The 16,902-nt window shown below is 52.1% G+C and overlaps 1 protein-coding gene across 1 annotated transcript; it reads left to right on the forward strand.

The window, feature by feature from the left end:
- The first annotated feature begins 4,920 nt into the window (after positions 1 to 4,920).
- LOC125447936 (beta-microseminoprotein-like) lies at positions 4,921 to 9,435 on the forward strand. Its single transcript, XM_048522740.2, has 4 exons — positions 4,921 to 4,962; positions 5,553 to 5,634; positions 7,574 to 7,685; positions 9,236 to 9,435. Exons 1-4 carry the CDS (start codon positions 4,960 to 4,962, stop codon positions 9,351 to 9,353), a joined length of 315 nt encoding a protein of 104 aa, XP_048378697.1. The 5' UTR covers positions 4,921 to 4,959; the 3' UTR covers positions 9,354 to 9,435.
- The last annotated feature ends 7,467 nt before the right edge of the window (positions 9,436 to 16,902 follow it).

The following is a 16,902-nucleotide window of genomic DNA, read 5'->3' on the forward strand; positions in this document are numbered from 1 at the left end:
TGTGAAGTCTATGGGGTTGGGGAGGTGGTGGGGGTGAGGACGGTTATATTGGGGGGGTGTGGGGAGACGCAGAGAGGGTGAGTACCTTCCATCATGTTGCAATGGAAACAAACGCGGACGCACCAACCCTCGGACTGGGACTGGTCAGTGCTCCATTCGATGAAGGTGAGGGCTGCAAGCCTGTGTGAGGTAAGGAGTAATAGACCATTGTACCCAGCTAGCCCAGACAGTGGAGGTGGGGCACAGCCTTCCTGGTGAGCCCTGGGCATTAACTGATTTTGTGCAGTCCAACTCCTTTCCCCAAACAACACTGACCATTACAGATGGGGTCGTGGCTGGAGCCCACTAATGCTCACACTGCAATAGCAATGTGTTCGTACCTGGAAAGATAGAGCATGGCTGGGAACTACCGATTACCCACTGCCTGGAGATGGCACAGGAACTGTTCCCTTCACCCCTCGGTCCATGGGAATATCATGGAGGGAGAGGATAGGTACCTTCCATCCTTGCCCTGTTGTATTTGTGATCAGACAGAGACTCGTGCACACACAGAGGAGGATAAGGTCATGAGAAAGTGAGAAAGTGGTGGCAGTGAGGTAGTGTCTGCTGTGTCATTCATTGGGACTCAGAAGGTCTTCCTCCCCTCCCTGTACTTTCACTTGGTCCTCAAGGAGAACCTGTGTTCCCTGGCCCTGCAATGGAGTCCTCCCACCTGTAGAGGCACCACCCAGCCCCCAGATGTCCCCAGCATCTTCATAAGAAATTGCACAACATGCACCAATCACCTCCAACCTCTGTGCTCTTCACTCATTCTTCTCAAGCCTCTGTCCTTGAAGGTTTCAATTCAAACCCCTCTTGACTTCATCATCAGTGTCACTGACCTGCAAGATGAAGTCTTTCTCACACCCTGTCACTGCTGATACTGAAATGCTGAGCACTTCTGTAACTTTCCATTTTGATTTCTGATTTCCAGCATCCATGGTCCTTTGTTCCCACTTGAATATCCAAGAAATGTGACCAAGCAGGAAATAGGGTCAAAACAAAATCCCTCTCGCTTCCTTTGAATTGCAATGCGCTGCCTCAGTGTTGGAGTAGGATCTAAACTTGTCATTCTGGACAAAGTATGGGGACATTTGGGGGAGTGCAGTGTGGAGACCTGAGGATGATGCGAGGGACACTTAACTGATGAGGGTCAAGAGGAGCAAGAGCTGGAGCCCGGTGTGAACAGGATGCAAGGGATGGGGGAATCACACCCTCAATCTTTCTTAAAGCAAGTCTGCCAACTCCAGAGATGTTACTTTGGAAAACTAACCAGAGAGAAAGAGACGATGATAGACACTGAGGACCAGCAACAGATGCAGGACAGTTACAATATTTTAATAAACATTTGGATAAGTACATAAATAAGAAATGTTTGGATGGATGTGGGATGAGTGCAGGCAGGTGGGATGGGGGCTATAGTTGTTCTGGACAGGTTGGGTCGAAAGGTACGTTTCTGTGATGTACGACACTACGACTCTCAGGCAGCTTGTCAGAAACTGAGAGCCTGAGTCTCAGGGAGCGTGGAACGTACTCCTTTCAGAGCCAGGCAACACAGAAGGCTTCCATCTCCTCACAGAGACTACACTGAGAAGTAAGCCACACTGGCCTTTCTGTAACATCTCGTATAACCCAAAGCTGACCCAGAAAGCAGGCTGTTCAAGAACAAAAGCGAAAGTGCTGCGAAAGCTCAACAGGTCTGGCAGCATCTGTGAAGGAAAAAAAATCAAGAGTTAACATTTCGGGTCTGGTGGCCCTTCCTCAGAATTGGTGGTGGCTGGGAAAGCATCAATTTCTATGGCTCCTGAGGCTCTATCCTATCATTTACTCCCCACTCCTCACCCCTCCCCGTTTTTCTGCATGTAAACTGACATTTTCCCAGCCACCATCGGTTCCGAGGAAGTCCCGAAACGTTAACTCTGTTTTTCCCTTCACAGATGCTGCCAGAACTGCTGGGCTTTTCCAGCAACTTCAGTTTTTGTTCCTGATTTACAGCATCCGTGGTTCTTTCAGCTGATCAAGAAGCCTGGCTAAAAATGAACATCTCCAGAGGGAGCTCCTCTGGTTGCAGTGAATTCAGCTCAGATTTGTATTCAGCGACCTCTCCTCACTCAGAGGCAGCTTTCTGATCCAAATATTCCATTTTAGGAAAGCGTCCGTTTTCCCCTCAATCATTTGCATTTTCCGGAAATCTGTGTGTGCACAGTACAGGAGGAGCTGCCTCTCATGCTTCTTTCTCAGTTCCTACTTTAGTACTCATCCATCTCTCCCCTCATGGCCCTGCAAATTCTTTACTCACTTCCATTTACAATGCCTTCAGTTTTCTCCTCTGGTTCGCATCCAGCTCATGGATCACATCCAGGGCACAACAACTTGGGCACAGAGACAGAGCCAACAGGAGCTGGAGTCGGCCATTCGGCCCTTCAAGCCTGCTCTGCAAGTTAATACGGTGCCGGCGGATCATCCATCTCATCACCCTGTTCCCACTTTCTCCCCAGACACTTTAATCCCTTCAGCCGCGAGAGCTGGATAACTCTTGAAAACAGTCAATGTCTCAGCATTAACCATTTCCTGCTGCAATGACGAGAAGAGGCAGACGTAGGAGGCCATTCGGCCCTGTCAGGGGTTTCTGTTGGCTCTTGTTTCAAGGTGTTTCATGATTCCCAAAGTGCTCAGCAAGCACTGAGATGTTTGAAATGTAGCCACGTTTGTAATGTAATAAATGCAGCACTGAGGAAAGTGCAGGAACAGCTATCAGAGCTGATGTTGGCTCAATATTCCTCAGGGCAGCAGGGAGATTGGAACCAAACCCAGGCAATTGCTGAAGAAACGCAGCTGGTCTCGCAGCGTCTGTGGAAAGAGAAGGCAGAGTTAAGGTTTCGAATCTGTTCTGACTGTATCTCACAATGGAGGAAGATCTTCACAGAGTCATAGAGGTCTACAGCATGGAAACAGGCCATTCGACCCAACTTGCCCATACTGTCTAGTTTGCACAATTAAATGTGGATTCTTAAAAACACAGAAGATAGGAGCAGGAGGAGTCCATTCAGCCCTTCGAGCCTGTTCTGCCATTCTTCACGATCGTGGCTGACTGTCCAACTCAATAGCCTAATCCTGCTTTCTCCCCATAATCTTTGATCCCATTCGCCCCAAGTGCTATATCTAACTGCCTCTTGAATACATTTTGGCATCAACCACTTCCTGTGGGAATGAAGACATGTGTCCCCATCTCCATCCTAAACAGTCTATCCCGAATCCTCAGACTGTGACCCCGGTTCTGGACACACCCACCATCAGGAACACCCTCCCTGCATCTACCCTGTCCAGTCCTGTTAGAATTTTATAAGTCTCTATGAGATCTGTCCTCATTTGTCTGAACTCTAGGGAAAACAATCCCAAACTAGTCAATCTCTCTCATACATCAGACCCATCATCCCCGGAATCAGCCTGGTAAACCTTCGCTGCATTCCTGTGAGAGTAAGAACATCCTTCCTCAGGAAAGGAGACCCAAACTGCACATGATATTCACCAAAGCCCTGTATAACAGCATCAACACATCCCTGCTCCTGTACTCGAAACCTCTCGCAATGAAAGCCAACGTACCATTTGCCTTTTTTACTGCCTGGGGGCACCTGTATGTTTACCTTCAGTGACTTGGATTCACTGCCAGGTTCACTGAAAGAACAGGCAAGGCCTCATTCTACCCTGTGCCCTGGGAGGCAGCATTCCCGACAGTGCCGCACCAGGTCTGGGAAATGGGGAATCGAACCCACTAACCGTAAGGCCAAAATGTCGCCAGGGAGGGCCAGCGAATCAGCCCAGCCTTGCCTGATGAGACTGAACATGGATCCTGTTCGCTTCCTTTCCCCAGTGTCTGTGAGGAGGTGTCCGGGCAACATTGCGGGGAATGCTGGTTAAACCGTTCATCTAGAGATCATCATCCTCACCCAAATCTTCACTGCAGTTTCTGGTACAGGTCAGTTTTCGGACCTGGACACCTTCTCGGTATCCTGGAAGACCCCCCTTTCAGCATGGTCAGCTCTTTCCCACCTTCACATTGTCCCCTTTAGAAGATTTTGTTCCACCTGAGGTCAACTGTCATTTCTCTGCCTTACTGTTTGTTCCCCTCTGGTATCTGCTCACTTCCTTTCCCCCTTCCCTTGTCCTCAGCATAAACATGACCTTTGCTGAACCACTACCAGTTCTAGTTTCTGTCTCTCTCTCTCTCTCTCTCTCTCTCTCTCCCCAGTTCCTGCAGCGCCTTGTGTTTTCGTTAAACTCTCTTCCCTTATCGTGCCAGCTGAAGGTCACTGATGCAGAAACACAGTGAAACAGGTTCCTGCTCTTGCTCCAGGCACTGACTCCAAACATCACAGCCCATTCATCAGGGCCGACGCAGGAGCTAATACTTTGCTCTCACAGCTGCCCAGCTTCCCCATCTGAGCAGCGTCTGCTTCAGTCTCAGTTCCCCCTTTCTGTGCTGGCTCACTGAGCACCCACAAAGGGGGGAGAAAAACACCACTACTTTCCGAACATGTGCAGCTTGAGTGAGTGAGGTTGCCACGCGTGCCAAGTTCCGAACAGGAACTGCAGGGAGTGGTGTGGCTGGTGGTGGGGGTGGGGTCACCACGGCTGAGTTCATCTCTGGCCCCGAAGGCTGCTTCTGACCGAGTGCCACTCGCCCACATGGGCAGCTCCAGCAGGAGGCAACGCTGCACGAAATGCATCCTCTTGCCAACTCCTTCCCTACAACCACAGCTCTCCACCAATCAGCCAGCCCCTGCTGTGTGCGTATGTCAGGCTTCCCCACCTCGGGGAAACTGGGAGGATAAAGCTGAGAGCGCAGGAGCCATGCCCAGTCACACTGCCCCTTCCTGACTGACTGAGCAGGGATCAAGCGAGACAGCAGGAGAAGTGCCAATGGTAGGGAGCTGCATTTTGCCTTCATTTCGTGGCAGAATCGCTACTTCCCAAATTTGTTTGGACCCACTGAGAGCAAAGGTTGATCCTGTCAGCTTCTTGAGACCCAGTAAGGTCCTCAGGAATAGGTTCTCTCTTAAAGCGGCACTATCCCGTGATGTATGAACTGCATTGCGGTCCCTTTGAAATGTCTTCACTTCGAGGTCATACGGCTCAGCCATACCCAGGGGCACATCCTTGATTAAAAGGCTTGCACCCTTCGCTAATCTACCCCCGGAGCCGACAGTTCCCAGCGACTCTCTCTGTCCATTTCCCATGTAGCATCCTGCCACCGTCCCACGGGAGAAATGGTTGCTGGAAAGATGACACCTTTCCTGACGAGGGCGAGCAGAGAAGCTTCAGCCAGATTTCAGGGATTGAAACTTCCCAGTGACACACAGTGTCATTCGCAGGTCCCTGTTCATGAGAAAAGGGATCTGGACAGAAAGGGGAAGCAGCCCAGGATCTGGCCAATGGGTGTGCAGTATATCTCTGGCTCAGTGTGCAGACATGACCTGACTGAGTCTTGTTCACATTTCGGTCCTTTCCTTCAGGGACTCCTCATACGTATGGTCTGGTTTGTCACTGTCTTCCCGCTGTTGGATTCTGCTCTCATCATTTATTCCAAAAGCTCTGGTAGGTGGCCATCAGGGGTTGGGAATGGAGGGGAGGGAGGGGTTATGGTCCAGCGCTTCCTCACACCTCTGTCAGTGAGCCAGCTCTGTCCTGCCTCAAGCTTCATGGTCTCTGGGCAGCTGGGTTGGACCAGCCGGGCCCAGTTCCCCACATTGCAGGAGGACAAGAACTGCACCAGAGAAGGATCAGCTTGGGACAGAGAGGAAGGACGGCAGGGGGAAAGGACTCAAGCAGGTCAGATTCTGGTCACCAGCTAACACAACCATAGCAGGGACCCTGCAGGGACTAGGGACAGAGATGTGAGACAGACCATCAACAGATTATCAGGGAGACTCATCAATTCAAGAGGCCATGCCAGAGAAACCGCTCCACCCAGAGAGTGTGACAATGTGGAAATCCCTCCACCCACCATCACCGCCAACACATGCATGCACACAGGGAAGTGGTGAAGCAGAGGCAGGGTGCAGAGAAACCCTGTGTATGTCTGTGAGGGTGGTGACAGGGTTTTGGGAGGAGATGTTGGCAGTAATTGGGGGTGGTGGGGGGAATCAAAGCAAGCTGGGAACAGATTGGTGGGGACAGTGATGAGGGAACTGACCATTGGCTCCAGTCGCTCCCCATTGGAGAAGACACACAAACAGGGATTGCTGGAGAAACTCAGCAGGTTCTGGCAGTGCCTGTGAAGGGGGAGACACAGTTTCTAGTCCAGCGACCCTTCCTCAGAATGGACGATTGTATTTGTGATGATGTTGCACGTGGGGAGGAAGCAAGAAGTGAACAGATCATTTGAGAGAGAGCACCCTGGAGAGAGAGACAGACAGACAGACAGCCCAGAGGCAGAGAGAGAGAGAAAGACAGATAGACAGACAAAGAGAAATAGACAGAGAGAGAGAGAGAGCATGTGAGGGAGAGAGAGACAGACAGACAGAACCCAGAGTCAGAGGGAGAGCCCTGAAAGAGAGACAGAGAGAAAAAGAGAGAGCCCAGATAGAGAAAGAGAAAGAGAAAGAAAGAGAGAGAGAAAGAGAGAGGGAGAGCAAGGGAGCGAGCTTAGACAAAGAGAGAGAGACAGACAGACAGGCATACATACAGAGTCCAGAGAGAGAGAAAGAGAAGGAGCCCAGACAGAGAGGGTTGGAGAGAGAGAGAGAGAGAGAGAGAGAGAGAGAGAGAGAGAGCAAGGGAGAGAGTAAGAGAGTGCAAGAGAGACAGACAGACAGACAGGCAGACAGAGAGAATGCAGAGATAGAGAGAGAGAGAGAGAGAGAGAGAGAGAGAGAGAGAGAGAGAACAGGAGATAGAGACCATGGGATAGTTGACTTGAAGCTGGGGAAAAAGAGAGGCTCTCTAAACAAAATCAAAGACCTGCCGGTGGCTCAGGGTCTGAAACAATGACAGAAAGTGCTGGAGAAACGCAGTAGGTCTGGCAGCATCTGTGGAGAGAAAGCAGTGTTGACGTTTCAGGTCCAGTGACCCTTCCTCAGAACAGAGAAGCTTGATTGGTGATAATGGGAACGATGAATGGGTTGTGTTGAAAGCAATCTCAAAGTGGTGTTCTCAGAAGACTAGCCCCTCAATCAAAGGTTGACTGAGGATTTCTAAAGGCACATACATTGCACTGAAAATGGTATAGCACACTGATGTACAAAGAGAGAGAGAGAGAGAGCTGCCGATAGGAGCAGACTAACCATGTACACAGAGGTAACAAGGTGTAGAGCTGGATGAACACAGCAGGCCAAGCAGCATCAGAGGAGCAGGAATCTGCTCTACACCTTGTTATCTCAGATTCTTCAGTATCTGTAGTTTCTACTATCTCTAACCAGGTACACAGCTTGCTAATATATACAGACATACACAGCTTAAGGTACAACACTAACATTTCTCACTGAAGGTTTCTCAGCCTCTGGAAATGTCTGAAGTGAGTTTGCTCTGGCTTTAGGTCGCTGTGTGGATTACACTGATAGGACAATGCACGACTTAGGCTTCAAGTGGAGGAATTCTGACTGCCAAATCTGTCAGTGCCTCCGCACTGTCGTGGCCTGCCGAAACAGGTAGGTGTGAGCATCTTTCCTGTTCTCCTCATGCTCCTGCGGTACAGCACCAGTCGGAGGACAAGCTGCTCGGCTACAGGTGGCACAGCTGCCCAGCACTGGGCCCTCGTTCCTCTGACACAGAGGACAATTTACTGGAGCAGAGTCAGAGTCAGGGGAGCCAGGCACTTGGCTCAGTGCACAGGCTCTTCTGGAGCTGGACACAGAAACACAGCAACCAGGAGCAGGGCAAGGCCATTCGGCCCAACCAGCCGTTCAATATGATCATGGCTGATCATCCAACATCCGCTCCCCTCGTTTCTCCCTGTTATCCTTTTGACACCTTCAGCCCTAAAGACTAGATCTAACTCCCCCTTGAAAAAAGTTCAATATTGTGCACACCTGACTTCCAAAAAGACAATCCATTTCCCCATTCAATTTCCCTCTGGCTGATGGTGAGCTGCTGTCTAGGATTGTGGTAGTTACATTGATGGGCCAAAGGGCCTTTTCCATGAAAACAGGACCAATCCTGGACAACCAAGGGGAGGGGTCTTCTCCAGTCCCGACTGGATCCGGGAAGGGCTAGCACAGGGCAGTCCGAGAGCAGGGATCTACCAGGATCCTCCCAAGCACCAGAAACCACCAGGATTCTCCCTGGGATCAGAAACTACCTGCCTCAAGCTCTTACCCAAGGCTCTGAGACCAACAATGCTTTCTCCCACTCTCTGTGGCTTTACTCAGGAAGCAAGTGGGCATCGTGGAGGAAGGGGAATGGGAGATCAAGGAGAAAGTATTCCGAATGGATGTCCATCAATGTGCCAGGGTGACAGGAAACCCTGTTCATAGAAACATGCCTGGTACCACTTGTGGCCAAATTCAGTGGCTAACAGGGAAGGCAAACGGCCTGCCGGCCTTTATTCCAAAGGGATTGGAGGACAGAAACAGGGAGGTGTTGCTATACCTGTCCAAGGCACTAGTCAGACCCCAGCTGGGATCCTGTGAATAGCTTTTGGGACCCTCATCGAAGGAAAGATCAGCAAGTGTTGGAAGGCAGTCCAGAGAAGGTTCGCTCAGCTGGTCCCGAGGATGGAAGGACTGTCTAATGAGGACGGGTTGAGTAGGTCGGGGTTTAGAGGAATGAGAGGGGACCTTATAGAAACAGACAAGATTCTGAGGGGGGGATTGACAGGGGAGATTCAGGGAGGGTGTTTCCCTGTTGGGGAGGATCTGGGGCCAGAGGGTGTAATCTCTGTGCGACATGGGTGACACCTGACTCTGAGATAAGGAGGAATTTTCTCTCTCAGAGGGGAGTGAATCAGTGGGAATGTGTACCTCAGAGGGCTGTCGAGGCCGGATCACTGGGTGTGTTCACAGCTGGGAAAGACTGATTTTTAATCAGGGAGTGGAATCAAGAGTTATGGGGAAAGGGCAGGACTGTGGAGTTGGGGATGATCAGAAATGCTACAATCTGACTGAATGGTGGAGCAGACTGGATGGGCCGAATGGCCTCCAGCTGCACTGATGTCCTGCGATGGTCTAATTCTGCCTTTCCTTTTCTGCTGTGCGTCCAGTTATTTCATGCCGGAGGGGTACCCAGATGACTGCGTCGCGGTGTTTGAGAGGGAAAATTGTCGGTACAGGTTACAGAAGAAGAACAACCCCATGGTGGAATGTCAGACATGGAGCTGATGCACACCTCGAACGACATGGCCCAGTCACATTGCGTTGGGAGAAGGGGACTGCTCCAGCACACACCAACGCATTGGCACCTGCCAACTTTGACAAAACACAATAAAGTGAAGCGACTGTGGTCGTGCCCAAACCATTTTAATCTCTGACCTTCTCTCTGTGAAGACTTCCCTTTGTGCCCTCAGACCATTTGGCCCTGCAAAGGGCCAGGATTAGGAGTTACAGTCAGGTGCCTCTCGCCTTGTGCAAAGCAAGTAGATCAGCCAAGGGAGTGGGCCACAGTTACTTGTCAGATCCATGTACAGAAACTAAATGGAAAGGAGATGGGAGAGCAGGGGACAAAGAAGGGCTCCTGCTATTGGAAGAGACTTGAGAACCTATTTATGGGGATTATGGGTTGCAGACTGGGAAGAACAGGGATGACAGTTGTGAAGGAAGTATTTTTATAAGGGTGGGACGTGTTGTGGATTAGATGAGCACAGGATAATGCGAGAACCAAGTTCAGCCATGACCAGGAGCAACCTGGTGTCAGTATCTGACTAGTCCTGTCATGGTCACCTCATATACAGGATAAGGGAAAGGCGGGCAAGTGCAGGCTCATGTGAATGGATTGATGGATACCTGGAGGAAGTGAGAAGCCTAGGGTATTCATAGGAAGGGCTATCAGGAGGCAGATCTGGGTGCTTAGGCCTCAGTATCACATGGAGCTGCACGCTGGAGTCAATTGCCCAAAGTGAGATCACTGTTGTGTTTCATCATGATGGAAATGAAAACTTCACCTTGGGAAAGAAAATAGCCATGACAACGCCCAGAGTGGGCAGTATTAGTGTCTCTGATACTGTGGGGGGAGGGTCTGAAAGACCCACCAACGTGAGGCCCAAGAAAGGGCAAAACTATGACACACAGACCAATGCACTATGCAGGACGCAAACTGTGAGCTTCCTGGCAATCAGGATGCATTTGCTCCCTCCATGCTGACCTGCACCCTGCCCCAGATGTTGCTTCATTTAATGCCAGCAAGTTTTCGCACAGAGGCCTGGGGAGGTGCCAGCTGAATCCATTGTCCTATATACACCCTTCCAGGGTCCTTGCTGTGCCCACATGAAATTTGACATCATGGGTGGGTGGGGGAGAGGGGTGGGTGGTGGGGGGGGGGGGGGGGTGGTGATGCAGAGATGCCAATAAGAGCTGGAATAAAACCACACACATTCGCACCAGTGTAAGAGTTCACAAGGCCACCTGTGACACCGAAAGGACATTTTTCGCTTTCTCTCCCTCTCACATCTCTGAGTGTCCCCCCCGGTACCACAGCTGAAACGGATAGCGCCTACGGGACTTGGGGGTTTGACCCTGTGCCTGGGCCACCCTGCGATGCTGAGGCAAGAGTCCCTCAGCCTGACCCTCCGGAGAGAACAGGTAGGTCCAGGTGGGGGTAGGATTTGTGTAGCTTCTGTGTGGCTCCTCCTCCAGCCTGGCACAATCCTGCTTCCATGTGAGGAGGGGGCACCCTGCATTACGCAGCAAGTTCTCCATTCCCCCTGACTCCAGGCCTTCAGACATGAGGACAGGGCAATGGAGAGCGGTGGCAGGGGGTGGGTGGGGGCGGGGTGTGCTCACCCTGATGGGGCAGTGCCCAGTTCCCAATGGCAGCTGCCATCCTGTACATGGATGCAGCTGGATTACACAGCAGCCTGGGGCAGCTCTCCCTGCATTAGCTGCCCCTGCATACCTGCCCCACCAACATCTACCTACCTTCACCCTCCAGAGCACCAGCCCTCGATAACCCCAGCTCCCTCCACCCTGCCACAGATCAAGGCAGCAGCTCAACATTGCCTCTCTCCGTAAGGGATGGAAAACAAACGCTGGGTCAGAGAGTGAGATTCACTTGCTGCCAAATTACACGCTGTAAGGTCAGCAAAGGGCTACTTCAGTGAGGATGTCTGTACGCGCTCGAGTCAGCCTCTATGACTGTGTTTGTGCATACCTCTCTGCATGTGAGTGTGAGTGAGCAAGTCCACAAGAGAGTCCCTGCAACAGAATGTGCCCGAGAGCATAGGTGTGTGCGAGAGAGAGTGCATGTGCGAGAGAGAGCGTGTTGGGACAGAGAGTGTGTGAGAGAGTGTGTGTGAGAGAGAATGTGTGTGAGAGAGAGTGTCAGTGTGTCAGAGTGTGTGCGTGCGTGAGAGTGTGTGTGAGAGAGAACGTGTGTGAGAGAGAGCGCATGTGCGAGACAGAGTACATGTGTGAGAGAGAGTGTGTGAGAGAGAGAGTGTGTGAGAGAGTATGTGTCAGAGACAGGGTGTGTGAGAGAGAGAGAGTGGGTGAGAGAGTGTGTCAGAGTGTGTGCGTGTGTGAGAGAGAGAGTGTGTGAGAGAGTGTGTCAGAGTGTGTGCGTGTGTTAGAGAGAATGTGTGTGAGAGAGAGTGTCAGGGTGTCAGAGTGTGTGCGTGTGTGAGAGAGTGTGTGTGAGAGAGAGTGCGTGTGAGAGTGTGTATGAGAGACAATGTGTGTTATATAATATGAGAGAGGGAATGTATGAGAAAGGGAGTGTGTGAGAGAGAGAGTGTGAGAATGTGTGGGGGAGTGTGCGAGAGTGTATGTGAGAGTGTGTGTGAGAGTGTTTGTGTGAGAGAGAATGTGTGTGAGATGATGTGAGAGAGGGAGTGTGTGAGAGAGAGTGTATGAGAGAGAGTCTGTGAGAGTGTGTATGAGAGAGAGTGTGTGAGAGTGCGTATGAGAGAGAATGTGTGAGATAATGTGAGAGAGGGAGTGTATGAGAGAGGGAGCGTGTGAGAGATAGAGTGTGAGAGAGAGTGTGAGAGAGCGTGTGAGAGAGTGTGTGGTGAGTGTGTGGAGGGAGTGTGTGAGAGAGCGTGTGGGGGAGTCTGTGAGAGAGTGTGTGAGAGAGAGTGTGAGAGAGTGTGTGGGGGAGTGTGTGAGAGAGTGTGTGAGAGAGTGTGAGAGAAAGTGTGTGGGGGAGTGTGTGGAGGGAGTATGTGAGAGTGTGTGTGAGAGAATGTGTGAGGGAGTGTGTGGTGGAGTGTGTGAGAGAGTGTGTGAGAGTGTGTGAGAGAGTGTGTGGAGGAGTGTGTGGGGTAGTGTGTGGGGGAGTGTGTGAGAGAGTATGTGAGGGTGTGTGGGGGAGTGTGTAAGGGAGCGTGTGAGAGAGTGTGTGAGAGAGTGTGAGAGAGAGTGTGTGAGAGTGTGTTTGGGGGAGTGTGTGGGAGATTGTGTGCGGGAGTGTGTGAGACAGTGCGTGAGACTTTGTGACAGAGCGTGTAGGGGAGTGTGTGGAGGGAGTGTGTGAGACAGTGTGTGTGTGAGACTCTGTGTGGGGGATTGTGTGGGGGAGTGTGTGAGAGAGTGTTTGGGGGAATGTGTGGGAGAATGTGTGTGGGAGATTGTGTGCGGGAGTGTGTGAGAGAGTGCGTGAGACTGTGTGAGAGAGCGTGTAGGGGAGTGTGTGGAGGGAGTGTGTGAGACAGTGTGTGTGTGAGAGTGTGTGTGAGGGATTGTGTGGGCGAGTGTGTAAGAGAGTGTGTGAGAGAGTGTGTGAGAAAGTGTGTGGGGGAGTGTGTGGAGGGAGTGTGTGGAGGGAGTGTGTGAGAGAGTGTGTGAGAGAATGTGTGAGGGAGTGTGTGGGGGAGTGTGTGAGAGTGTGTGGGGGAGTATGTGAGAGAGTGTGTGAGAGAGTGTGTGGGGGAGTGTGTGAGAGAGTGTGTGAGAGAGTGTGTGGGGGAGTGTGAGAGAGTATGTGAGAGAGTGTGAGAGAGTGTGTGAGAAAGTGTGTGGGGGAGTGTGTGGAGGGAGTGTGTGAGAGAGTGTGTGAGAGAGTGTGTGAGAGAGTGTGTGGGGGAGTGTGTGAGAGAGTGTGTGAGAGTGTGTGAGAGAGTGTGTGAGAGTGTGTGGGGGAGTGTGTGAGAGAGTGTGTGGGGGAGTGTGCGGGGTAGTGTGTGGGGGAGTGTGTGAGAGAGTATGTGAGAGTGTGTGGGGGAGTGTGTGAGGGAGCGTGTGAGAGAGTGTGTGAGAGAGTGTGAGAGAGAGCATGTGAGAGAGTGTTTGGGGGAGTGTGTGGGAGAATGTGTGTGGGGGATTGTGTGCGGGAGTGTGGGAGAGACTGCGTGAGACTGTGTGAGAGAACGTGTAGGGGAGTGTGTGGAGGGAGTGTGTGAGAAAGTGTGTGTGTGAGACTGTTTGTGGGGGATTGTGTGGGGGAGTGTGTGAGAGAGTGTGTGGGGGAGAGTGTGGAGGGAGTGTGTGAGACAGTGTGTGTGTGAGACTGTGTGTGAGGATTGTGTGGGGGAGTGTGTGAGAGAACGTGTAGGGGAGAGTGTGGAGGGAGTGTGTGAGACAGTGTGTGTGTGAGACTGTTTGTGGGGGATTGTGTGGGGGAGTGCGTGGAGGGAGTGTGTGAGAGAGTGTGTGAGAGAGTGTAACAGAGTGTGTGACAGAGTGTGACAGAGTGTGTGAGAGAGAGTGTGTGAGAGAGTGTGAGAGGGAGTGTGTGGGGGAGTGTGTGAAGGGAGTGTGTGTGCATGAGAGTGTGTGTGTGATAGAGAGTGTGTGAGAGAGTGTGTGGGGGAGTGTGTGGGGGAGTGTGTGAAGGGAGTGTGTGTGCATGAGAGTGTGTGTGTGATAGAGAGTGTGTGAGAGAGTGTGTGAGGGATTGTGTGGGGGAGTGTGTGAGAGAGTGTGTGAGAGAGTGTGTGTGAGAGTGTGTGGGGGAGTGTGTGAGAGAGTGTGTGAGAGTGTGTGAGAGAGTGTGTGGGGGAGTGTGTGGGGTAGTGTGTGAGAGAGTGTGTGAAAGTGTGTGGGGGAGTGTGTGAGAGAGTGTGTGAGAGAGTGTGTGGGGGAGTGTGCGGGGGATTGTGTGGGGGAGTTTGTGAGAGAGTGTGTGGGGGAGAGTGTGGAGGGTGTGTGTGAGACAGTGTGTGTGTGAGACTGTGTGTGAGGATTGTGTGGGGGAGTGTGTGAGAGAACGTGTAGGGGAGTGTGTGGAGGGAGTGTGTGAGACAGTGTGTGTGTGAGACTGTTTGTGGGGGATTGTGTGGGGGAGTGTGAGAGAGAGCGTGTAGGGGAGTGTGTGGAGGGAGTGTGTGAGACAGTGTGTGTGTGAGACTGTGTGTGGGGGATTGTGTGGGGGAGTGCGTGGAGGGAGTGTGTGAGAGAGTGTGTGAGAGAGTGTAACAGAGTGTGTGACAGAGTGTGACAGAGTGTGTGAGAGAGAGTGTGTGAGAGAGTGTGAGAGGGAGTGTGTGGGGGAGTGTGTGAAGGGAGTGTGTGTGTATGAGAGTGTGTGTGTGATAGAGAGTGTGTGAGAGAGTGTGTGGGGGAGTGTGTGGGGGAGTGTGTGAAGGGAGTGTGTGTGTATGAGAGAGTGTGTGAGGGATTGTGTGGGGGAGTGTGTGAGAGAGTGTGTGAGAGAGTGTGTGTGAGAGTGTGTGGGGGAGTGTGTGAGAGAGTGTGTGAGAGTGTGTGAGAGAGTGTGTGGGGGAGTGTGTGGGGTAGTGTGTGAGAGAGTGTGTGAAAGTGTGTGGGGGAGTGTGTGAGAGAGTGTGTGAGAGAGTGTGTGGGGGAGTGTGCGGGGGATTGTGTGGGGGAGTTTGTGAGAGAGTGTGTGGGGGAGAGTGTGGAGGGAGTGTGTGAGACAGTGTGTGTGTGAGACTGTGTGTGAGGATTGTGTGGGGGAGTGTGTGAGAGAACGTGTAGGGGAGTGTGTGGAGGGAGTGTGTGAGACAGTGTGTGTGTGAGACTGTTTGTGGGGGATTGTGTGGGGGAGTGTGAGAGAGAGCGTGTAGGGGAGTGTGTGGAGGGAGTGTGTGAGACAGTGTGTGTGTGAGACTGTGTGTGGGGGATTGTGTGGGGGAGTGCGTGGAGGGAGTGAGAGAGTGTGTGAGAGAGTGTAACAGAGTGTGTGACAGAGTGTGACAGAGTGTGTGAGAGAGAGTGTGTGAGAGAGTGTGAGAGGGAGTGTGTGGGGGAGTGTGTGAAGGGAGTGTGTGTGTATGAGAGTGTGTGTGTGATAGAGAGTGTGTGAGAGAGTGTGTGGGGGAGTGTGTGGGGGAGTGTGTGAAGGGAGTGTGTGTGTATGAGAGTGTGTGTGTGAGAGAGTGTGTGTGAGAGAGAGTGTGTGAGTGATTGTGTGGGGGACTGTGTGAGAGAGTGTGTGAGAGAGTGTGTGTGAGAGTGTGTGGGGGAGTGTGTGAGAGAGTGTGTGAGAGTGTGTGAGAGAGTGTGTGGGGGAGTGTGTGGGGTAGTGTGTGAGAGAGTGTGTGAGAGTGTGTGGGGGAGTGTGTGAGAGAGTGTGTGAGAGAGTGTGTGGGGGAGTGTGCGGGGGAGTGTGTGGGGGAGTGTGTGAGAGAGTATGTGAGAGTGTGTGGGGGAGTGTGTGAGGGAGCGTGTGAGAGAGTGTGTGAGAGAGTGTTTGGGGGAGTGTGTGGGAGAATGTGTGTGGGTGATTGTGTGCGGGAGTGTGTGAGAGAGTGCGTGAGACTGTGTGAGAGAACGTGTAGGGAAGTGTGTGGAGGGAGTGTGTGAGACAGTGTGTGTGTGAGACTGTGTGTGGGGGATTGTGTGGGGGAGTGTGTGAGAGAGTGTTTGGGGGAGTGTGTGGGAGAATGTGTGTGGGAGATTGTGTGCGGGAGTGTGTGAGAGAGTGCGTGAGACTGTGTGAGAGAGCGTGTAGGGGAGTGTGTGGTGGGAGTGTGTGAGACAGTGTGTGTGTGAGAGTGTGTGTGAGGGATTGTGTGGGGGAGTGTGTGAGAGAGTGTGTGGGGGAGTGTGTGGGAGAGAGAGTGTGTGGGGGAGTGTGTGGAGGGAGTGTGTGAGACAGTGTGTGTGTGAAACTGTGTGTGGGGGATTGTGTTGGGGGAGTGCGTGGAGGGAGTGTGTGAGAGAGTGTGTGAGAGAGTGTGACAGAGTGTGTGACAGAGTGTGACAGAGTGTGTGAGAGAGAGTGTGTGAGAGAGTATGAGTGGGAGTGTGTGGGGGAGTGTGTGAAGGGAGTGTGTGTGTATGAGAGTGTGTGTGTGAGAGAGTGTGTGTGAGAGAGAGTGTGTGAGGGATTGTGTGGGGGAGTGTGTAAGAGAATGTGTGGGGTAGTGTGTGAGAGAGTGTGTGGGGGAGTGTGTGAGAGAGAGTGTGTGAGAGAGGGTGTGTGTGAGACAGTGTGCGAGAGAGTGTGACAGAGTGTGTGACAGAGTGCGTGACAGTGTGACAGAATGTGTGACAGAGTGTAAGAGAGTGTGTGAGAGAGTGTGTGGGGGAGTGTGTGAGAGAGTGTGTGGGGGAGTGTGTGGAGGGAGTGTGTGAGAGAGTGTGTGGGGGAGTGTGTGAGAGAGTGTGTGAGAGACTGTGTGTGAGAGGGAGTGTGTGTGAGAGAGTGTGTGTGAGGGATTGTGTGGGGGAGTGTGTGAGAAAGAGTGTGTGAGAGAGTGTGTGAGAGGGAGTGTGTTGGGGAGTCTGTGAAGGGAGTGTGTGAGAGAGTGTGTGTGTGAGAGAGTGTGTGTGTGAGAGTGTGTGTGAGAGGGAGTGTGTGGGAGACTATGTG

Source organism: Stegostoma tigrinum, chromosome 40 (genome assembly GCF_030684315.1).
Source record: "Stegostoma tigrinum isolate sSteTig4 chromosome 40, sSteTig4.hap1, whole genome shotgun sequence".
In the NCBI taxonomy this organism is placed as follows: domain Eukaryota; kingdom Metazoa; phylum Chordata; class Chondrichthyes; order Orectolobiformes; family Stegostomatidae; genus Stegostoma; species Stegostoma tigrinum.

Excerpts from the sequence above, each read along its gene's own strand:
- LOC125447936 (XM_048522740.2), top strand. Across the intron at positions 5,635-7,573 it reads CATTTATTCCAAAAGCTCTG|GTCGCTGTGTGGATTACACT; the intron begins GTAGGTGGCCAT and ends CTCTGGCTTTAG. Across the intron at positions 7,686-9,235 it reads GTCGTGGCCTGCCGAAACAG|TTATTTCATGCCGGAGGGGT; the intron begins GTAGGTGTGAGC and ends CTGTGCGTCCAG.